This window comes from Leptidea sinapis, chromosome 42, assembly GCF_905404315.1.
Source record: "Leptidea sinapis chromosome 42, ilLepSina1.1, whole genome shotgun sequence".
Classification (NCBI taxonomy): Eukaryota; Metazoa; Arthropoda; class Insecta; order Lepidoptera; family Pieridae; genus Leptidea; species Leptidea sinapis.
This window is the reverse complement of record NC_066306.1, coordinates 2,572,494-2,597,617: the sequence shown is the minus strand read 5'-3', so window position 1 is coordinate 2,597,617 and position 25,124 is coordinate 2,572,494. Positions and strand designations below refer to the sequence as shown.

General features: G+C 35.2%; 1 protein-coding gene across 2 annotated transcripts; it reads left to right on the top strand.

Annotated features, from left to right (window-relative positions):
- Positions 1-531: 531 nt before the first annotated feature.
- LOC126976762 (DNA mismatch repair protein Mlh1) lies at positions 532-24,891 on the top strand. Of its 2 annotated transcripts, XM_050825327.1 has the most exons (11): positions 540-759; positions 10,009-10,072; positions 11,444-11,643; positions 16,107-16,377; positions 18,987-19,143; positions 20,049-20,132; positions 21,413-21,555; positions 21,879-22,429; positions 23,091-23,227; positions 24,063-24,188; positions 24,560-24,891. In XM_050825327.1, the coding sequence occupies exons 1-11, from the start codon at positions 647-649 to the stop codon at positions 24,859-24,861; spliced, it is 2,148 nt and encodes a 715-aa protein (XP_050681284.1). In that variant the 5' UTR covers positions 540-646; the 3' UTR covers positions 24,862-24,891. The 2 variants fall into 2 exon arrangements, with proteins under 2 accessions (XP_050681285.1, XP_050681284.1); XM_050825328.1 differs by lacking the exon at positions 23,091-23,227 and having other exon boundaries at positions 532-759; positions 24,560-24,709.
- Positions 24,892-25,124: the final 233 nt, after the last annotated feature.

Sequence of the window (25,124 nt, the reverse complement as noted above, 5' to 3'; positions counted from 1 at the left end):
TCGGTATTAAAGAATATAATATATTACGTTGGATTATTATAGACATTTTGGATTGACGCTAATGCCAAATCCGTGTCTGTCTTTTTTTGCAATTGCGTCTGTAGAGCTAGCCTCTAGACGCCCTTTCGAACCGGCCACCATAGAAATATCCGGTGGGTCCAGGGGTTCTGGAGGGAAATATTCACTTTCACCGTTCTTCTCAGGTCTGAGGCATTCATTTTGGAATGGGTGGTAGTTTTTGACTTTCAATAAGTGATGTCACATCCTATTTTGAATAAAAATATATGAATTTGAATTTGAGCTATCTCCCTTTTTTTCAAGATTATAGACTGCACATTTTATACAATCGAATGAATCGCTTTTTTCTCGTTAAAAGAGTTTCGCTAGCCTTACGATTTATATTAGAGGATGAACCTCGGAGTAATATGGTTCTGTCATGTCATCTGTAGAGTGTGGACTGCGAGTAGTGACTTGTGACCACAGAACACTGTGACCCGTCACGACGTAAGTTGACGAACTCATACTCCGTAATGGGAGAATTAAAAAAAATTACGGACTTAATTACAAATCGTAGGGTATGATATCTGTTTTAATGTTTTTTTTAATATTGGTTATATTTAATAAATACTATTGAATATATAAAACAATGTGTGAGCCAGGTGTTATAAGAAAATTGGATGAAGAAGTTGTAAATCGAATAGCTGCTGGAGAAATAATTCAAAGACCGGCTAATGCTCTAAAAGAGTTAATAGAAAATAGGTAAAGTGTGTGTTTCTTGTCATATCACAATAACTAATTATTTATTATTTTATTCGTTGTAACCAAAACAAAAATCGTAAAGTCGTTGGGTTACTTAATAGGACTTAATGAAACTTTTTTTTTATTCCATTCTCTAAATTCTGTTTGTTGCTTGCGGCGGCGTCGTTTACTGGGTCGTCTCCCTCCCACAAATATATGCGAGAACAATGGAACAATTAATAAATCATTGCATTTGTTTGATGTGATTACTAACTATGACAGTAAATATTTACTTAATATTCATTACATCTTACACTATTAATTAATTCAAGCTCTAAAGTTTCAATCCAATATATTATGATATTTTATGCAGAAGTTTATTTTTTATGAAATAGTTCATATTTATAACACTTTTTAGTTTTGAATTTTATTCATGATGATGATGAGATGTACCATACAAGATATTTTTTTGTAAGTAAGTATATTAGAGCTATTATAAAATACTCATTAATTCATATGATGAAGTATTTATAATGATGATTGTAATGGGTGCACCAAAGTTCACCTAAAATTTCAACTCTGATAATTGGAAATCCGAAAATGGTCTTCCTAACATTTTTCATCCTAACAATCACAATTTCTAATTAATTGTCTCTCTAATGTTAATAATTCCGAAGCATTCAACTTCATAATGTCATTAGCAATAAACATCTATTATACTTTTATTTGTTTTCCTATATTTTCTCAACATAACCATTGTTTATACTATTATTCAAAGTCATATCTTTTTTGTTTAGATTTCTTTTTATTCATAATAATCAATATTATATACATTAATTTTGCATAACTTTATTTTCACATAACATGTAAGTATAACATATAAGAATAATAGTACCGTGGTACAAGTAGCTTTCATATATACATTTCAATTAAATGAGTTTAATATTAGCGGCTATAGCTTTCAAATAATCACTTTTATTGGTGTATTTTGCTTTACAATTCAATATATTTCCTTCTATTCATATAAAATAATGAATAACATGAATACATATGAGCCCGGCCACAGGCTGGGCTACTACCGGTATTTATAGTTATATTTCAGAAAATAGAATCTAGATCTTAAAACCAAATTTTTTTTCCAGAAACTAAAGGTAGGTTAGGTTAAGTTAGAACATAAATACATATGAGTGATTATTTATAGTAATATCAGAAAACAGAAAACAGAATCTAGATGAGATTAAAGATTAAAGGTATACCAAGCTGAAACTTGTCTGAAAACCAAATCCTTTTCCAGAAACTAAAGGTAGGTTAGGTTAAGTTAGAACATAAATACATATGAGCCCGGCTGTCGGCCGGGAAACACCCATTATATTATATAGTAATATTTCAGAAAACAGAATCTAGAAGACTCAAAGTAATATACCGAGTTTAAGTACTTAATAAAACCAACGAAATCGTGCCATTTAAATGTTATTTATTAATTTTTGAACATTTTATTTATTTATTTAAGATGTACCAACAATAACTCAACTTAACATTAACAATTGATTTGCACTTACATACTAATTCTAGGTTGGTTATTCTAATTAGGTACATTCAGCATTTTTATTATGAAAAAAATTAAGTAACTTCGTAATAAATCTTAATTCTAGAAACTATACAATGTAAATAATTATAAAGTGGTAAGTGTGGAATTACAAAAAATAAAAGTAAGAATAATAAGTCATTAACAATCTAATACAAACTATTATCTACCGTGGTCGTTATTTTTTCTAAAACTTTATTTCTAAATGACTTAAACGTGTCGTGAAAAATGTCAACGTCATGATTCAACATTTTGAGGTTATGAAATAAAAAAAATCTAATTTTTTATTACACTTGGTAAATGTATCTTTCTGAGTATGAGTGAAAATATTATGGTATGTTTAAGGATAAAAGCGTTATAATAAAAAAACAGTAGGATTTTAAATATATTTACATTAATGATGTCATTAATTACAATTTTCGGAAACATCAGTGTTATGAGCATCGCCGGTAGCACTACAAATAATATGAATGAAAACTTTAGAATGATCATTCGGATTACAAATAGTTAGGAAGAACAATTTCGGGTAAAGTACTTTAAGTTAGCCAATATGGAGCCAAATGAATTGCACTAAGTTTAAGTCTATCAGCTGAGCTGATAACACACTTAGCCTCTTGATTGGGCCATTGTGCGTTTTTAAAAATGTCTTCTTACTCCCACCAGCCCAAATCATTTCAGAAGTCTAGCAGTCTTTTTAAGTTTCTGCAGGCATCTGGAAGCGATGCTGGTGACTGTTGTTCGGCCACACTGCTGTACTCGATAAGCACGTGTTCTGGCGTTTCCTCTGCCTCCATGGGGGCCTCTCCATATGACCTCTTTGGGGGCACCGGAACCACATTCTTTGTTTGACTGCAACCTTTGCTGTTTCTCCATTCTGTTAGGAGGGATTGTTCCATTTTCTTTCGTAGCCATTTTTTTATTTGGGCCTCAGGTATGGGTAGTAGTGGCTCAGGTCCATATGTTACGGCTTTGGATCCCCTTTTGGCTAGTTCATCTGCGGCATCATTGCCCTGTGAGTTGCTGTTTCCTTTAATCCATTGCAGAGTGAATCTGTTCTGGTTTGCAATGGATTGAAGAAATTTTATCTATGTGGCACTAGATAAGAATATATGGTGGTATAACTAGCCAAAGCGCCTGTGGTTCCTAATTCATATCTATTCAAAAAAAATTAATCTACAAAGTGGCTGTGTGAGACGCAAAGTGTAGCACGGTTGTAGAATGCCAGATGTTGTAGTGATAGGGGTGGATTTCACATTTTGTCGGTATATCTGGTTATAAAATTCCGCTGCTGGTATCAATAGCTGAACAACTCCTTTGCATGAAATATGTGGTAGAAATGCAGCATGAAGATCCAGGGAGACCACACATCTCTACGCAACTTCAAAGAATAAAGCAGTTTGGAGATGACTTGATTGTTGATGATTCATTCAAGAACAGTACTCCATGGAAGGCCGAATTTGAGTCTTATATACTATTAGGTGCTGGCTTTAATGCAGTACTATCTTGTCTTACCGAGTACTAGGTGCAATTTTAGAATATTGTTAAAATCAAAATAACTGTTTTTTTATATATTAACTGGCTCCATCGACTGAATATCGACCATTCGACAAACATCAAGGTGGAGAGATTTTTTATTTTAATTTAGCTGATTGAAGTATATAAAGAGCTGATTTAAAAGGAAAATGATCGGTTGAAATAGCTGTGGTTTTTTTTTGTGAACTGAAGAATAGGCAACAAGAGTTAGTACGGTTAGTAATAAGCACCCATAATATTAACTACCTTGTTAGTATCTAATCTAAGTTAGTATCTAATTCTAAGAAAATGGTCACTACCCTAGAGAAGGAGATGCAAGAGGAAGGTTTGGCACACTGATATTTTGTGCTGGTGAAACTCTACGAGTGGCAGATCCATCATTGAGGATACATAAATTTATGTCATCAAGAAGATCTAAAAGGAACGAGGAAGATGGGTCAATACAATGAGAACCCCAGATGGTGTGTCGGCAATTAAAATCACCTAATACCACCATGGGGCTAGGTATTGAGGAAAGGATATTATTTAGTTCGAGAATGATGTTAGAATTGGGGTGAGGAATATAAACAGAAACAAAAGATATATTAGCAGCGCTGGCAGCTACTACATGTAAACCTGGATTATGTATAGGCACAATAATTTGGGAGAATGTCATACATGTATTAATCAGCAGTGCACAACCTGCGCAACCATCATCCCTGTCATCCCGGAGGCAAGAAAAGCCTGAAATCCTAAAATGGGACCCAGGCATGAGCCACGTCTCCGAAATGGCAAGGATAGACAATTTGTGTCGATTTATCAAATATGACAAATCATGTTTATGACGGCGAATGCTTCTACAATTCCATTGGAGAATCTAGAGACCTATAGGAGCCATTATTGCGCTAAAGGACTTCAAGTAACTGTTCAACCAGGGCAGAGACATTGTTCGGTAAGGCGTCCGAGAATTTGGACTGCATATTAATAAGAGAGCAAAGAAGTAGTTCAGCAAGTGCATGTAAGTGTGCATGTAAACATTCGATCTTTAATCAAGAATTATGATAAGTTATTAGTCTTGATCAAATCATGTAAAACTCCTATTGATTTAATTGTATTAACGGAGGTCAACTTAAAAAATAGTACCATCAATTTATATAATATACCAGGCTATAGAATGCACAGTGAGCTTCGCTCTTAACAAAGGGGAGGAGGGATAATAGTCTACGTTAAAAATTATCTTAAATTTACAACAATATCCACCAAAACAACAAGCTTTGAGACAATAACTGGCACGTTAATTGATGCAAATAATCACCCGGTCACTCTCTGTGCATTATATAGACCACCACACACGGATAAATTAACTTTCATAAACGAATTATCACGAATTTTAGGTAATATTAAAACTGATGATGCATTCGTGTTAGGTGACACGAATATTAACTGAAAATGTGACCACAGCACAAAAACTAAGTATTTGGACATGCTCTCCGAACTCGGATTATTATGGGAATATCAGATTACACTAGAATCGAATTAAGATTAAATAAAGTCACAAAAAGTTGCATTGACCACTTGTTTACGCGTCTCATTCATTTGAATCCGTGTACGGCGACTGTCGATACAGTTCTGGCAGATCATCGTATTATTGTACTAGCTTGCGAGTGTCCAGGCATGAGCAATATACAGCGTGTTCCAACAAAAAAACATCTTTATTATTGTGATAGTGAAACCTTGCAACAAGAATTAAATAAAATAGACTGGTCTAGCACAGTAAGCATGACATGTCCAAGCAAGATATATAGCTTTATAAATTCAGGTTTTCAACATGCGTATACTAAATCTCGCAGACCTAATAAAGATAAATACAAAGTGAAGAATTTTAAGCAACCATGGATAAAACCGTATATTATTCAGTTATCAAATCAAAGGGAAAATATTTTCAAAGAATGGAAAAAAGATACATCAAACATGTGTCTTAGATATAATAAAATTCGAAATAAAATAAATAAAATAGTGGAACTAGAGCGAAATAAATTCTATCAAAACAAAATTAATATGAATGCAAAAAATCCCAGGGAATTATGGCGAATAATAAATTCTGTTTGTGGTAGAATTTCGCATAGTATTGATGATGTTATATCTAATGCATTTAATACAGCAAAAGAATCACACTCGGATATTGCAAATCGCTTTGCATGCGAATTTAAGGACGCAGTAAAATCTATACTCCCAACCTGTGACGTCAAATTATTAGAACATAAAACTAACAATAAGTCTAATGTGAGCTTAAACTTCAGAAGAGCTGGGAAAGAATCAGTAGAGAAAATTATCAGTAACTTGAATAACTCAAAAGCTCCCGATACTGATAGTATAAAAATTAAAGATTTGAAATCTATTTCTAGCAAAATATCAAGTACAATCTCACATCTTATTAATTGCAGCATTCTAACAGCAAATTACCCTGACGAATTAAAGCTAAGTTTTATTCGCCCCATATATAAAAACGGTAAACAAGATGAAGTAACTAATTACCGACCCATTTCTATACTATCAGCCATCGATAAGGTAGTGGAGAAATACATAAGTGCCTTGATGCAGTCATTTTATTCTAAACATAAAATAATATGCAAGAGTCAATATGGTTTTCAGCCAAAAAAAAGCACAACATCCCTTCTATCAGATTTTTCGGATACTGTTAACCAATACCTGGATAATAGGAAGCATGTGCTAGCACTATTTATAGATTTCTCCAGGGCTTTGGATACCTTAGATCATGGTTGCTTAATAAACAAATTAGAAGACTCCGGTATAAGAGGTCATCTACTTCAATGGTGTGGAAATTACCTCAAAAATAGGTCATACTATGTAAAGGTGGGAAATGCTTCTAGCAAGGTGATTCCCGTCACTGAAGGCACAGCTCAGGGATCAATGCTCGGTCCGCTTCATTTCATTGCTTATGTTAATGACATGACGAGTGTTTTAAAATATTGCACCTCATACCAATATGCAGATGACACATGTCTGTTAATAGGTGAAAAGAATGTCAAAGACGCTCTCGATAAACTTCAAAGCGACTTCGATTTAATCAATAAATGGTGCCATGACAACGGACTTGTCCTAAAAAAACCAAACTAATACACATTCGATCCCCGTACATAAAATCAACAATTGATACTACCCAAATAGTAAAAGCGCATAGTCACATTTGCTTTCACCACAACTTGGACCCTAGTATTTGCAGCTGTCCTACAATTGACTCGGTTAAAACGCACACATATCTTGGATTAATTATAGACCATAAATTTAACTGGCACCCTCAAATAAATTCAGTTTGTGATAAGCTTAGAGCTTTCCTCGCAAACATTAAAATAATTAAAAGTAAACTACCTTATAAAATTTTACTGTTGCTTTATAACACATTGGCCGATACAATAGTAAGTTATGGTATTAGTTCGTACGGTAGAACTTACAAAACGTATTTAAATGAGATCGAAAAGTTGCAAAACGGAATTTTAAAACAAATTGTTTCAAAAAACATAAAAGAAACTGGTGAAAAAGGTGCTACCAGTACAATCTAAATTTTACTACAATATATTAAAAGAACAAATGTTCAATGAGAACATTATACAAAAATATAATCATGAAACCATTACACGCAATCAAACAAATAAATTTTATAAAACGGTGAAAGCCAGAAATGTATACGGTGAGAGAACTACAGCATACTTAGTACCCCGCCTACTTAATACAATCAATCCTGAAATAAGAAACAAGATAAATACAAAAAATATTAAAACTAAATTAAAGTTATTCTTTTTAAACAACCTGTATATTGGTCATAACTTTATGTCTTGAGTTGCCTTTCGTTGTCGAAGCCATGATTAGTGCGTAGCGTGATGTGCTATCCGCAATTGAGTACTTAACTATTCGTTATAAAGTTGAGTATTGTTTACTAATTAATATATCTAAACAGACGGTCATTCAAAAATTCAATACATTGCGGTGGCAGGCCATGCCACTCACCCGTGCTACAATAAGTACTGTTGTTGATGTACCTACATTAATTTTTTCGTTTGTATTGTACCTATATTATTAAATTGTGTATTTATAAGTTAATATTAATGTTTATTGTAATTGTAATCGATAATAGTATTTCTTCTAACATGCCGGACAAACCTCTGTGGTTTTTGGCCTGTTATATAATAATAAATTGTAATTCTATTTTTCATAATAAAAAAATAAAAAAAAAAACTGCTGCTGCTTGTACTCGTCAATGGGTAATTCCATCAAGGCGCTCAAACGTTCCCATGCAAAATCAGTTCTGCTTCAAAATATTCTAGAAATGACATTACTGATGCTCAGTAAATATCATGCGAAACTGTTTTAATGTACGAATTTGTGGAGTCTATAGAAGTTCTCGTCTGTCCTCGCGTTCTCGGCTCTTTTGTCTCGCGCCAAAAACCGACAAAAATTGGAGAACAAGACGGGAACAAGGAGAGCTCCAGTTTGTACATCTGGTATGACAGGAGAGGGTATCTGTGTCTCAGTCAAAAAAACTAGGCCCTCTTCAGATGGAAGAGTATGGCATTTAGATTAATACGTAGCCCTTGTTACAAAAGTCCATGGCGAATTTAGTAGTTGGCGGTTTGAGCCTCATACTCTGCTTGCCCCGAGCTAGCACGTTTTAGCCACCATTAGTAATGGTCCTAAAGTGGCCGTCCAGAGCTGTTTCTCTAGGACTCCTTAATCTGGTACAATCCTGTTGTACTCTTTTGGAATCGGTTTTTAAGTGGAAGCGTTGTACTACCCCAGGTGCGCTGCCGCTACTTTTTTTTATGAAACTAGGCGACGAGACGAGCAGAACGTTCAGATGATCGTAATTGATACGCCCTGCCCATTACAATGCAGTGCCGCTCAGGATTCTTGAAAAGCCCAAAAATTCTGAGCTGCACTATAATTGCGCTCGTCACCTTGAGACATAAGGTGTTAAGTCTCATTTGCCCAGTAATTTCATTAGCTACGGCGCCCTTCTGACCAAAACAAAGTAATGTTTACACATTACTGCTTCACGGCAGAAGGTATGGAATTAGTATATTAGGTATGGGAGAACCATTCGACTGGTGTCAGCTCTGGTGGTTTCAAAATATATCTGTCTTATTATAACAATGTTAGATATTTTATAATATCTAGATAGGGCCTCTTGCTGACTAGACACCCGATGAAAATAGGCCAGGTTTATTAGTTTAGTGCGCGTGACAAGGTAAGTGTTAAACGCGTGATTTGTATGTCACTTTGTGTTCTGGATGCCTATAATAAGATCAGATTGGAGCTGGCACAGGACCGTGATACATGGAGTAAAGCAGGGGAAGCCTTTACCCAGTAGTCGAATTATGTTACAGTGCGTGAATTCCTTAAAATAGAGGTTAATTGTTAACCTCAATTTTTTGTCATTTTCACAGCTGTCACAGTCTATCTATACGTATGAATTATTCAAAATAGGATGTGACATCACTTATTGAAAGTCTAAAACTACCAGCCATTACAGAACGAATGCCTCAGACCTGAGAAGAACGGGAAAAACTACAGTTGGGAGACAGGAGCTCAAACTAGGTAGAACCTGTGCTATGAGTCTCCTGGTCCCCCCCCCCCCTCCTCCCTCTTAAGTAATTACATCGTTGCATTTAATAGATGGTCTATATTATTGAGACTAAATATAAAATACATTTGTGCATTATTATGAAAGCTTCCCAGAGAGTGTCATTCTCTTTTCTGTTTGTCTGTGTTCAGTGTGAGTAAAGATGATGGATATTAAATGAACAGTAACATTGGGGCTCTAAGATTTTCTGTTTCATCATAATCGTGTTTAAGTAGCCATGTTATTAATTCTTTCTTGCAAGAATAATATGTTTTATTAATGAAATTTAATGTATTATTTCTCTTGTTACATAAAGTCGGACCTTGCTAGCAGTATAACTTCCTAACGTAGGCAGTCCTAAAACGAGGTTTGTTTTTCAAACTTCATATCGCCGGTATTGTCTTTGTTTGATGATATCTATATAACTAATAATATAACCAAAACAGGCTGCCTTGTACCCTGGGCCTACTCCTAAACCTGTTCGAGCCAATGACAATATCTGCTCGAGTAGTAAGACATCTAATATTTCTTTCAGTTTGGACGCTAAAGCAAATAATATCGTAGTCACAGTAAAAGCTGGAGGTCTGAAGTACTTGCAGGTAACAAATTAATAATTATTCTTGTATTAATGCACTATCATCATGCAATTTGTACATAATATAAAAATCTTTTTTTACCAGTGGGAGGCTCCTTTGCACAGGATGCCGGCTAGATTATGGGTACCACAACGGCGCCTATTTCTGCGGTGAAGCAGCAATGTGTAAACATTACTGTATTTCGATCTGAAGGTCTCCGTAGCTAGTGAAGTGTCTCTAGGTGACGATCTTATTGTAGTGCCGCTTAGAATTTTTGGGCTTTTCAATAATCCTGAGCGGCACTGCATTGTAATGGGCGTGGCGTATCAATTACCATCAGCTGAACGTCCTGCTCGTCTCGTCCCTTATTTTCATAAAAAAAAGTCGAAATTTTTCAATTCCTGCAATAACTATAGTGTATATATTACAATAAAATTATATATTCAATTCCTGCTGCCGAATTCCACCTTCGCACGACACGCTACAAGTAAGTATATCATCTCCACCATCTGGATGTGTGGCGTTCCTCCACAGTGCGGTTTTCAAGGAGCTTTCTTACACGTTCTACAAAGCTGTGGAATGAGCTTCCTTGTGTGGTGTTTCCGGGACGATACGACATGGGTACCTTCAAAAAAAGCGCGTACGCCTTACCTCCTGTGATTCCTCTGGTGTTGCAAGAACATGTGGGCGGCGGTGATCACTTAACACCAGGTGACCCGTACGCTCATTTGTCCTCCTTTTACATAAAAATATATAATTTTTTTCTAAACTGAAAAGTTTGCGCGAAAGACACTCCCAAAGTGGTAAAATGTGCCCCCCCCTGTAACTTCTAAGATACGAGAATGATAAATCTAAAAAAACTATATGATTTACATTACCATGCAAACTTTCACCGAAAATTGGTTTGAACGAGATTCAGAATTTTTTAATACGTCATAAATTGTATAATAAATAATTTAAAAAAATACACTATTATTAAAACATCGATCAAAGTTACAACAACTTTTATGTTATATTACTTGCTGCTACGGAACCCTTCATGGGCGAGTCCGACTCGCACTTGGCCGCTTTTTTAAAGTGATAACCCTCACTTCTGTATCACTTTAAAACATAACAAATTCTTTAGATTTGCAAGACGGACATCTCAAGTCAATTTCCTAATATGCAAGTATTTGGGTTGAGCAGGTTATCAACTGTAAAGTGGATCCTGTAGATGAAGCCACAACCTGAGTGTTGAACAAGACATACAAGACTTATGAACGATACGTCACTCGAACGGTAGTAATCACGGAAGTAGCGCTCGCACGGAACGTGAGAGGTCGTGGGTTCGAGTCCCGCATCGTTCATCGTTATTAGCCGTTTTTATTATTTAGGTCTCTCTCTTTATTACTCCAGATTCAGGATAACGGCACGGGCATCAGAAGTGAACACCTAGACATAGTGTGTGAGAGATTCACAACATCGAAACTGCGAGAATATGAGGACCTGCAGGCGATCACTACTTATGGGTTCAGAGGAGAAGCGTTGGCCAGTATTAGCCACATAGCGCACCTCACTATGCTGACGAAGACCGCTGGCGACAAGTGTGCTTATAAGTGAGTAACTTAGATGATGTATACGTCTAGATAGTCTCTTGCTGTTAGACAACAGATGAAAAGACGCCGGGTTTATTACTTTAGTTTTCGTGACAAGTTCAAGTTCAAATTCAAATATTTTTATTCAAAATAGGATTCAAAATCACTTATTGAACGTCAAAAACTACCACTCATTCAAAATAGACTTCCTCAGACCTGAGAAGAATGGGCGCAAGAAACTCAGCGGGCTTTTTTTAAATAAAAATATGGATTACAATGTGATATTGTACAATAAACATTTATAATTAAAAAGACTGAGGGTGTTCACTTCATTAACAGTCTGTGGTACCTAGGTAACACTGAAAATGTTTACAAAATGAAAAACGGCTTAATGTAGAAAGTTGCCAATGCTTTTATTGTTTTTCGAAGTAATCTCCGTTCCTCTCTACACATCGTCGCATTCGATGGAACCACTGAGAAAAGCAGTGAGCCCATTCTTCCTTAGGGGTCTCTTCTATGGCATTTTCGCACGCTTTCACAGCATCTTCAGGGCTCGTTAGCGAATACCTAATTTTATCTTTAGTTCTTGGGAATAAATAAAAGTGGCAGGGCGCCAGGTCAGGACTGTATGGCGGATGACTCATTATCTCGACACCTGCCATAGTCAAATATTCAACAGTCCGTTTTGCGGAGTGCGCTGAAGTATTGTCGTGGTGAAGGAGGATCCTGCTTCGAGGGCGCTGCTGTCGATTTTTTTTAAGACAACAGGCAAACAGCGATTGACATACCATTCTGCAGTAACTGTCCTTCCATCTTCTAGCACAACTATCGTGAAATGACCTTTCCGACCAAAAAATGAGGCAATCATCTTTTTTCTTGACTTCTTCCTTTCTTTACCTTAGTTGGCCGATCCTCGAAAGGAAACACCCACTGAGCTGATTTGAACTTAACTTATACCAATGCCTAGGCTTGCCCGTATCTGCTGATAGGTCACTCTTTTATCTTCCTCTATCATGCGTCGCATAGCACTGATGTTATCTTCAGTAATCGCTGTCCCTCACGCGGATCATCATTGAGATTGTTACATCCACGCTTAAACTCGTTAAATCAATTGTAAATAGTGGCACGAGATGGGGCTTCATTAAGAAATGCTAATCGCAGCCTATCATAGCTTTGTTATTGAGTTAGCCTACAACGAAAGTCATAATAAATCATTGACCGAAAATTTTCTCGCGTTAGGTTCACTACGTGTAAAAGAGTTTTAGATTTGCCGCCAATTCACAAAAAAAATTACAAATGAATGCAATAGGTTACCAAAGAGTTCTAAAATTGAAATTCACAAAAAGTTTTCATATGCAATGTTTCTAACTGGCCAGTTCTAAACATTTTCAGTGTTACCCACGTAATACTTAATATCTTTCAGCTCAGAACTATAAAATCAATTTTAATGATGTTTTGTGTGAAAAGTGCACTTCCCTCTTTAAAAATCTTTTCTGTTTGTTCGAAATATTTTAAATATATATCATGGCCAAGGAATTATACTTACTTCAGTATTCATATCAGTAGGATTTATGCCTGATGTAAGAATGAAGTTTGCAATAGCCGATTGCAACTTTGGAGTTTTCATACTGCCACCAAACACAGCTGTTTTATTTAGATTGGGTTAGAGGAAGTAGGGGAAGAAGGGGTTAGAGGAAACTGCTTATCACTTCTAAAATCATATCTAACGGGGAGGCAACAAATGACACAAATAGCGAGGTTAGTACGGCATGATAAAACAGAAACACCATATATATCGGAGTCAAAAACCGTAACCACTGGAGTACCGCAGGGAAGTATATTAGGTCCATTGTTGTTCATAACATATATAAACGATTTCCCTACGGTAACCAACCATGAGATGATTTTATTTGCTGACGACAGCACAGTGATATTTATAGGTGAAAATTTAAATTCTTTTGAAAGTGACATTAATAATACTATAGGCAATATTATAAACTGGTTGACATGTAACAATTTACTCATAAATCTTGACAAAACTAGAATAATGACATTTGTAAATAGACGCAATGAGATAGCATTGAACATTAATTATCTAAGTAAAAAAATATCTGAAATAACACAAACAAAATTTTTAGGCCTACATATTGATGATTGCCTAAATTGGAAAACCCATATTGAAAATTTGTGCATGAAGCTAAATAGATTTTCATTTGCATTGCACATGCTGTCTAAAGTAGTAAACCAGTCCGCAGTGTTAGTAGCTTTTAACGCATATGTCACATCAAATATTCGGTACGGGATCATATTTTGGGGAAATTCCACAGATAAGGATAGAGTCTTTAAATGTCAGAAAAAATGTATAAGATCTATATTTCATTTAAGCCCTACTGATTCCTGTAAACCATATTTTGATAAATTTAAAATACTTACTTTCCCGTGCCTATATATATATATATGAAGTGCTAGTATTCATTAGAACAAATGATCAACTATTTAGTTACTCTGATAGTAAACGCAGAAAAAATAAAATATGTTTCACGCAGCATACAACGGCACTTTTTGGTAATAGTATATTTAATATGGCTCCTCAGCTATATAATAAACTACCAGCATCATTAGCGGACCAAAACTTAAATATTAACTCTTTTAAAAATAAAATTAAGGAATTTTTAATGACGAAGAAATATTATTCAGTTAAAGAATATTTAACAGACATGAATGTATAGTCATTAGAATAAGTTAATTCAGATATTTCAAATTAACATTTTTAGTAAGCAAATTTTTATTTTTCACATTTTTATAATATTATGGTGGATAGACTTTTATGAATAATTTGGTTTTTATGTTGTATGTTTTTCACGGTAAACTTAGAGTAAGAATTGTAAAATATTATTTTTGCATGCCTACCCGGCAGATTGTTAGCACCTATGATTATAATGTAACACCAATGTACCCACTCAATCTATGCAATTAAATGACTTGATTTCCATCAAAGTTATCAATACCTGAGCAGATTCTCCAGACACATTTTACCTCCAATGTACACTATCTAACAGGGATTCAATTTATGTATAACGGTCTTCGGGTAAACCTGTGGGAATAGGTGTTCCACAGGGTTCTATTCTCGGTCCTTTCTTGTTTCTTATATATATTAACGATCTACCGTTTGTAGTAGATGATAGCCATGAGATTGTATTGTTTTCTGATGATACTTCACTTATTTTTAAAGTGAAGCGACGTGCAGATATTGATGACGAGAAACAATGCACTCTCAAAGATAGTGCGTTGGTTTAAGACGAATTATCTGCACTTAAACAGTAAAAAAACAAAGTGTTTACGGCTCATTACAACAAAAACAGTGGAGGTACAAACCAACATGCTTATAAATGACCAGAGATTGGAACTTGTGGACACTACGGTCTTCTTGGGTATCACGTTAGATAAAAAGCTTCAGTGGGGTCTACACATTGCTCATATAGCAGATAGACTCAGCTCTGCGGCATATGTAGATTATAGTTAGAAAGATTAGAGAGTACACGAATGTTGCGACCGCTAGATTAGTGTACTTTAGTTATTTTCATCATGACGTACGGTATTTTACTATGGGGTCATGCTGCTGACATTGATATAGTGTTTGCTCTGCAAAAGAGAGCTGCTCGTGCTATATATCAGCTTGGTTATAGACAGTCTCCCAAAGAAAAATTTAAAGAAATAAATATTATGACTGTTCATTGCCAGTTTTTTTATGAAAATTTAATATACGTTCACAAAAATCGTCACCTTTTTGCTCTTAACAGTGATTTTCATTATTATAACACTAGAAATAAGGGATTGGTTGTAACAAATTCTAGTAGGCTTCATAAGATACATAATAGCTTTAAGGGTAAATATTGGCGTATACTATAATAAAGTCCCAGCCACTGTTCAGTCATTATCTATAAATAAATTTAAATGTTTTATAAAAAAAAAAGACTCTGTCGTTAATCCTATTTCTCCACTGCTGAATATCTAAATGATTGGACAGCCTGGGACTAGATTGTGATTATTTTATAGCGATAGAAATGACTGTACAATATTGTATATTTTTATTCAAAAGAGCGTAAAAAAGAATGCTGGGAGAGTTTCTTGCGCCGCTTCTTCTCTCTCAGAGCGCCATTTGTTTCCGAAGCGGTAGTAGTATCTAGTAGTTATTAGAAATGACATCAAAAAGAATTCTAAAGGAATCAATTTTGAGAAAATAAATGCGTTTTATGCCTTTTATATATAATGAAAATGGTCTTTGTTTGAGGCTCAATCGCGCCTAAACCACTGATCGTATCGGCATGAAACTCCCACCATTCGATGCGAAAAATATCCTAGATGGTTTATGGCTACTTATTTTTGGAATTCCAACGTTCCTTCCTTTTAAAATTCGCCCGCTCCTAGTAAATCGATATGAATGATCTAAGGGAAAACCAATAAAATCAAATTATTAATTTTAGAGTTTCATATGAGAACAGTAAATTGAAAGGGCCAATAAAGCCATGCGCTGGTAACACTGGTACACAAATAACCGTAGAGGATTTGTTCTACAACGTGATAGCTCGTAAGAGAGCTCTGCGCAGCCCCAATGAAGAGTACACCCACATAATGGAGGTAGTCGGCGGCTACGCCGTTCATAACAGTCATGTTGGATTCACTTTGAAGAAGTTTGGGGAGAAGACTGACATTAAAACACCGATTAATTCTTCTGTCATAGAGAATGTGCGAATTGTAAGTACCTAATGTTAAGTTTAATACTAGGAGGCTCCTTTGCACAGGAAACCGGATAGATTATGGGTACCACAACGGCGCCCATTTCTACCGTGCAGCAGCAATGTGAAAACATTACCGCGTTTCGGACTTAAGGGCGCCTTAACTAGTGAAATTACTGAGAAATGAGACTGTCTCTAGGTGATGAGCGCAATTCTAGTCCCGATTTTTTGCGTTTTTCAAGAATCCTGAGCAGCACTGCATTTTAATGGATAGGGCGTATCAATTACCATCAGCTGAACGTCCTCCTCGTCTCGTCCCTTATTTTCATAATAAAAACTTTTTTTGAGCCCTCCCCCGTCGATGGTCATATTTGTGAGACCCCTTAACCTAGTATGATGTCACATATTTCGCAATTCGACATTTAAAATCTTAGATTAAAGATTGGTCTTCGATGCGCTCCAACTAGATACCGCAGGCGTAGTCGCAAAGTGCGGCAGCTATCTCGAATAATGTGTGACGTTGACTTGCCACATGTTCTGGTAAACTTGCTAATAATTGAAACTAAAATGCCGGGTTGCGTAGTAAAACATTGTAACAATAATATTACCTACATGAAATAAGAAAGACACTGGGAGCACATATCATCAGTAAGTATTTTGTATTTTAATAATTTCAATGTAAGATAACACGAAGCGTATGTTACAAAATTTGTAAGATTCCATTGAGTGTCAAAAAGCCACGCACACAAGGATCTAATAATTGCCGTTATAAGAAAGCTATTGTTCTTAGGTAGTGCGGTATCTAGCTGGAGCACAGCGGAGACAAATCCTTAATCTAAGTTTAAAATTACACATTTCTAAAAAATTATGAATTAAAACAGCAGTGTTGCGAAATTATTGTTATTTCCGTTTAAATTATATTTTAATGAAATCAACATTTAATCAAACAGAGGCATGAAAATTAACAAAACATAAAAAATAGGTATTTAGTTGTAATACTTAGATATAAAATATTATCTTTTGTTAAAATGTGATGTCACAAAATTTGGGAAATCTTGTCCAATTTAACCCCCAGAAGACGACTCAAGTTTGCACGTTTACCACAAAAAAACCCCATTTGTCGTATCACCGCTCTTCGACAACATATCCCTTAAAGCCTCGCTTAGTCGAATAAGCAGCCTTCGTCGCAGACATTTGTCGAAGGCTTATTACAGTATTAATGATTACGTAAACTATAATTCAATATGGAATTGAATAGAATAATGGTTGTTTTTTTTTATGGATTTTATGTTTCAGCCTTGTATTGTTTTAGTGGATTGCATTATTTTAAAAATATGTATATGTTTAAACTTTTGTGTAACTAATATATATGTCTCTGAATTGTATTTTTTGTGATTGACGTTGACGAGCAATCTTTTGATTTTATGTCAATAAAATATTTTTGACTTTGACATTGACTAAGTATCGGAATGCTGGGTCTCGAAAGCCAAATTGGCGTCGAAGAAGCTGAGCGTCATAAATACAGCACGGTAATACTGCTAGTCGGCCCACATTCTCTACAAAGCGCAGCTCCGGTCACACATGGAGTATTGCTGTCATCTTTGTCTGGCGCACCCCAGTATCAGCTCGATCCATTTGATCGCGTGCAACGCAGAGCAGCTCGAATAGTCGGGGAATGACGTTGCATGCGTCTTCTAACCGCATTTATCACGGGATGTGTTCCGAAGAGCTGTTTCACCTAATTCCTGCCGCCAAATTCCACCTTCGCACGATACGCCACAAGTTAGGATATCATCCCCACCATCTGGATGTGTGGCGGTCCTCCACAGTGCGGTTTTCTAGGAGGTTTCTTCCACTTACTACAAAGCTGTGGAATGAACTTCCTTGTGCGGTGTTTCCGGGACGATATACGACATGGGTACCTTCAAAAAAAGCGCGTACACCTTACCTCCTGTGATTCCTCTGGTGTTGCAAGAGAATGTGGGCGGCGGTGATCACTTAACACTAGATGACCCGTACGCTCGTTTGTCCTCCTTTTCCATGAAAAAAAAAACACATATTATCATAAAAAAACATTCTTTTCTAGAGCAACTTGTTCACTTAATAAGTTTTGTATATCTCATTGTAACACAAAAGTAACAGGTGAAGTTGGTTCCTAAAATTTTCTGACGTTTGCGTCATTCGTTATTTGTTTTTGGTTTCTTCGTCCATTATTATGATAGGCAAAGGGTTCAAACCCGTACAGCTGTATTCATTATTTAATAATTAATTGTCAAAGCCATCGTTGCAAGATTTTTACAATATTGTTCTTTCTACAAACGTTGAATAGCACGAGGAATAAATAATTTTAAGGATTTTTGCTTTGTTAGGCCAAAGAAGTATAACTTTATGCGTGCATATATAAGTACACACACATACTTCTTTTTTTGATAACATTTGTGTGAACTTGTAATTGGACTCTAGTCTATGTTTTTCCCAATTTGTTATTTAGTGCTGTAAGTTCATTTCTAAGAAGTAAAATAAAACTATCGATATTTTACTCCGGAAGAGAAACTCTCCAAAAGTTTTGTAGTTCAGCTGAATATATTTGTTTGCGTGAGTATTTAATTCCACGTTTTTTTTTTCTAGATTCACGGCAATGCAATAGCCAGAGAACTTTTGGAGATAGAATTAAATGATGATCAGTTAAAGATGTCTGTTAAGGGTTACGTCACCAATGTCAATTATTCTAACAAGAAGGGAACTATGCTATTGTTTATCAATCACAGATTGGTGGATTGTCAGAGTAAGTGTTTCTTACTAGAAGTTTTTGCACAAAAGATGCTCTCGAGATGTGGTGTCTGAGAAGAATGCGTAAGGGGTATCGTTTTCTATGCCTATCTGTCCATACTACAAGAACTCGATACATAAAGCACTGCTTGGTCAGCGTCTATAGACAATAGATGATGCTTGATGTCGAATACTGTACATAGCCCGTGGGTAAGATCGTGATCTTAGCCACCTTTCGGTCTTTAAGGCCTAGGTCCGACTGAAACACCGGAAGATATACCGGATTGGGGCTACGGCGCATTTCTTGTCTCTTTTTTTAATGCATCCATAGATGGACCCTCTCCCCTTTTCAGAGGAACCACTCATTAACTCTCGTCGTCTGGAACTCCTTTTTCTTCTTCTTTCTGCGTCTTCCTTACCGCCCTGATTAACTCCTCCATCTCTCTCCGATCACGAAGCCAACTTGCGGAAAATCTCTCTTACCTCGAGAAATTCCCCTCAGAGAAGACCATGTCTCCGTCATGCACTGGTCCCGGATATTCTCTCTAGATTATCCAGTAGTTCGCCTCTTGCTTGGTCGTTGAGTATATTACAATCTCGCATTCTTTTACCAGTGAGATGCTTCTTTGCACCGGATGCCGGCTAGATTATGGGTACCACAACGGCGCCTAAGTCTGCCGCGAAGCAGTTATGTGTAAGCATTATGGTGTTTCGGTCTAAAGGCCGCTGAAATTACTGGGCAAATGAGACTTAACATCTTATGTCCATCGAACGCCTTATGCAGCTGTGCAGAAAAGGGTCGTGGCCACATGAGATGGATTGATCACATAAAACAGATGTGGGCGGCGGTCCATTGTACAAATGTGATTATTAACTTTCAAGTCTCATCTCATAATCATATAATACCGCTCTTTTTTGCAGCAATGAAGAAAGCGATAGACTCTGTTTATTCCACTTATCTTCCTAAAAACGCCCGCGCCTTTGTGTATCTCAGTATTGAATTAGGTAAGTATTAACATTGTTACTGATTCACTAGAAGACTTATTGTATCTGAATTATCAATAAATAAATTTAAATATTTTATTAAACGCAGACTTATGTCGAAGGCTTATTACAGCATTGAAGATTACGTAGACGATATTACAATATGGAATTGAATAGTACCTAATATAGTTGTTTTTTTATGGATTTTATGTTTCAGCCTTGTATTGTTTTAGGGGATTGCATTATTTTAAAAATATGTATATGTTTAAACTTTTGTGTAACTAATATATATGTCTCTGAATTGTATTTTTTGTGATTGACGTTGACGAGCAGATTTATGTGTACATTTTTTTGTACGAAATGGCCGATATTCATTAAATAACTTGGTGGAAAGTGATCACCGACACCGGTGTTCTCTAAGTGTCTTTCAACATCAGACGAATCACAGAAGTAGTGCTGACTTCTTTTTATTACGACTGTTATGATTAAGTTACGCCACCGGTCGCATGTTCCAAATATGTTATTTTTTTATTTTCGGTTTACGTTCAGTACCTAAGTAAAATAATTTATCTTCAATAAGTAAATATTAGTGATTATATTCGTACACAAAATCGGTGTTATCACAAAAAAAATATTTGAACATGGCGTACATACGTGTTTTGTTAGACAGTGATCTAACTATAACAACGTCTAAAATAGAGTTTATCTTATTCTATTACAAAACAGTGTTTAGCTTGTCCTTAATTAAAACGTCATTAAGGCCAACATAAACTGAAGTGTACACGAACAATTAAAGGAACGGAACGTAATTTATGACAGTTGTCATCTATCTGTCATCATATAATCTAAATCTTCCATATGAATATAATCTGTCCGTTAGACACACCTTAGACAAGCTTCAAATCGTGTTTAAATATTTATAATAAGCAAGTTGTGATTTGAAAGTCGATCAAACGAAAAAGAGACAGGCACATACATTCTTAATATTTAACGTCGGAGAAAATAAGATAGGAAGCATTATACAATGTTTTAGTACCAGGCGAACATAGCTGAAGTAGAGATTGTCTTAAGTATGACGCGATACCGTATACCTTTATATGTTTTGACGTGGCACAACATAGACACCAGGACAACATATAATATGTATTAGTGATGTATTGGTGATAGTAATGTCTTTCATAGTGGTTGAAATCAGTTTAGGGATTCATGCACATGCACGTGCAGGTTTCACTTGTGACATGTATACTTTGTACGCTCGTATTTTTTTAAAATAAGTGTTCAACACATATTTTTCATTTTAGATCCGAAGAATGTGGATGTTAATGTGCATCCAACGAAACATGAAGTACAGTTCCTGTATGAAGAGCAGATTATAGATAAAATTAAATGTTGCATCGAAGCCAAATTACTGAGCTGTAATTCCTCGAGAGTCATGTATACACAGGTAATTGTCATTCCTGTGCTTTTGTAAAATAGCAAAGTGCCATCAAATACCCGATCTGAGTTTTCTTATTCCAAAAATCCAATCAGATTCATTTTAATGCTGATCAGATGAACTGTTCTTCACCATCACTTCTTTCCTATAATAAAAACAACAAAATTATTTAAAAAAGAATAAATTATATTTTATTTATTCATGCGTAAGTGATAAGTTAATGCCATTGTATTATATGTAATCAAACCAATTCCTGTATGTGCCTAGTACCACCTGTAATCAAGTAATTATTTCTCTATTTCTCTTGTCTACTTATTTATTAAATGTTTTAGGCAAGGTTACCCGGAGCAACGTCGGTTGAAGAGATCGTAAAGAAAACAACAGACGGTGCTAAGGTTTACGCCAAAGATTTAGTTAGAGTTGATTCTGATACACAGAAAATTGATAAATTCTTTCAAGCTGCACCTAAGGCTATAAAAAGTAATGACAAAACTGGAAATATTATGGAAGAAACTACAGAGATTGATAAATTGCCTGCAGTTGTGAGCGAAAGTAATGAAGAAATTGAAAATTCAATGATTATAGATGAAGGAAATGGAAAAACAATTGAGAAGGACAAATGGGAAAGCAATCTAAATGTAAATCAAGCTAATTTAAGTTACGTTGATCCTAAAGAGTCTTTTAAAACGAGAACATTTAAATATGAAAGAGTTGAAACAAAGTTAACTAGCGTAAAACAATTAAGATTGGATGTTGAAAATAACTGTAATATGAATTTAAGGGAACTGTTGGCAAATTTAATATTTATAGCGTGCATTGATTGTCATAAAGCCTTAATACAACATTCCACAAAGCTGTACCTGTGCGACACTACGAGACTGGCGTAAGTTGTGCTATCATTTTACTATTACCAAATTTAATTACTAGCAAATGCTATCAAAGTAGATATAACGTATGTTGGCTATGGTAAAGTTACTGAGAAAGTAGTAATGTTAATCTGTAAATTGGAGAAAAAACGATTGAAGGAATGTAAAACTAGGATAAATATGGAAGAGTAAAAATGAGATATGATACTGTCTTATGTACTAAAATCTAATTGAAACATTTTGTTGGGGAGTATGATATTTACCGAAGAAATGTAAGTAGATGTTTAATTAGAGTTAGAAACTAGAGTACGGGCTGTAAACATTAGATATGGAATCTGAACAATCGGAAATTTGGATGCTGTAAAAATGAAGTAGAATTGCTGTGAAATTGAAAGAATGCTAAATTAGGATGAATGCTGTAAAGTTGAGATAAGTTTGGTGTGAAATTGAAAGAGTGACAAATTAGGATGAATGTTGTAAATTTGATAAAGGATTGATGTGATGTGATATTGAAAGGTTTAAAACTGAATCAGATAATGAAAATGAAGAAAGACCTACACAATAGTAAAACATACATAAAATAAAATTTGCTAACTTGTAAATTGAATGAATAACACAATGTCTTTGTATTAATTATAATAAGTGTGAATATACCAAATATTTAAATTAACATTTTAGGGAGGAGTTGTTTTATGAGACTTTACTATACGACTTTCAAAATCTAGGATTGATAAAACTATCTGATCCGTTGCCACTTGAGGAGTTATTTGTGTTGGGCCTGAGCTCGCAAGAGTCTGAATGGAATTCTGAATTAGGTAAATTTTAATTTCGTTTCCTGTAGTGTTGCCATCGGTCACATCTGGCTGATGGTTTCTAGAGTATTGTTTAGCCTTCCAAAATAGATTTTTTGTTGAACCAATTTGGATAAAACACAAAATATTATTGAGAGCTTTTCAAAATACATCAGTGAACAAAAATCAAGTCCAGTAATGGCGTTAATGAGAAGTTTTCTAGCCGCTATCGTAGTTATTTCTAATTCAGAGACAAACTAGAGTCGGCCCCAAATTTCATATCGTTGACATTGACATTTCATTTCGAAATAAACGTCATCGCGACTGATATTAGAATAGTGGCCAAACAAATTTCTTTATTTCTCAGAGATGTTCGAAATTTGAATGAAATAATATTATCGAGATCGATTTTTTTATTTAGCAATAAAAACATTGTCACAGATAAGAAATGTCTATTGTTATGGTGGTCATAATGTCAAAGAGGATGTAAATACTATGTAATGAGAGGCGGTCTGCCTAAGTAACAATTGAAATTTAGTTTACTATGAAACGTGCAGCGTTTTGACATAAGTTTGAAATAGTAGAAATTACAGTATGGCGATTGGCGAAGAAGTATAATCCGGCTAAGTTTTAAAAGCGAACAGTTGCTTAAAACGTAGTGGATTTCGTCTATCTCCTTTTATTACAAGATTATAGCCGTCATCTGTTAATCTATCAATGACTGCACGTTTCATACAATCGAGTGTAACGCATTTTTTTAGAGTTTCGCCAGGCTGGGCATGTAATAGACTTGAACGTATTATTGAGGGCTTATGATATTTAAGTATATACCAGTAATAATAGTTGCATTCATTATCAGGTGGTATGAGAGATATCGCTAAACAGATGACCAGTTTTATTGTTGGCAAAAAGGCGATGCTCCTAGAATACTTCTCGGTCGAATTGAGCTCTGAAGGAGAGCTGCTTGCATTGCCTTTATTGTTGGGTAAGTTTTATATCTTTATGTGATTGTCAATGCGTTTTACTAAACATCGGATTAATGGTTAGGCTCATTGGCGTACAATAAATAACTAGTCTCACAATCACACTGAATAATTGTTTGAAGTAAAACTCTTAGGCAGAGTTTTCGTTCAGTTGTGTTTCGTCTGCGCTTTAAATACAACGACACGCAATGACAAAGTGTTCGGTGAAAAACTGCCTATATAACAGCATATCCAAACTTAAAGTTAGTGTAAGTATATGTATACGGTTTAATGCAAGCGAGTGAAAGAGAAATTAGATCGTTCGCTGATAGAAGCCAGTTCATCATTGTTCTTTGTATGTGGATTAGACCTTATTTAATTGTAATTTTTTCAGATGGCTACACTCCCTTCATGGGCGCTTTACCCACTTACCTAGTGCGATTAGTAACAGAAGTTAACTGGGATAATGAAAAACAATGTTTCGAAACATTCAGCCGCCAGACAGCAATATTTTATTCTCAACCAAATACAGACAGTTGCTCCGACGTGGCCAAGTCAGAGCAGTGGAAACAGGAATACGTGATATACCCGGCCATTAGGAAATACTTTCTACCGCCTACTAGTTTTGTACACAATGGTGCCATAGTACAGATAGCAAATCTAAGTGACCTTTATAAGGTGTTTGAGCGATGTTAAAGATTTTATGAAATAAATGTTGCTTTTTAAGTTGTTTTTATTATTTTCAAATCATCAAATATGATTTAGATATAAAAAATTACACTCATAAGACGTGTCTAATTAATTGATATATTGTACCATTCACCAACTCTTACGACGAGTTGGAGTGTTTTTTTTTTGGGGAGAAACTGATTTAAACTTTTAAATCATCATTAAAACTTGTAGCATCTAACAATATTTTAGATACTTATAATAAATCTGTAGAGATCAAATTTCTGTAC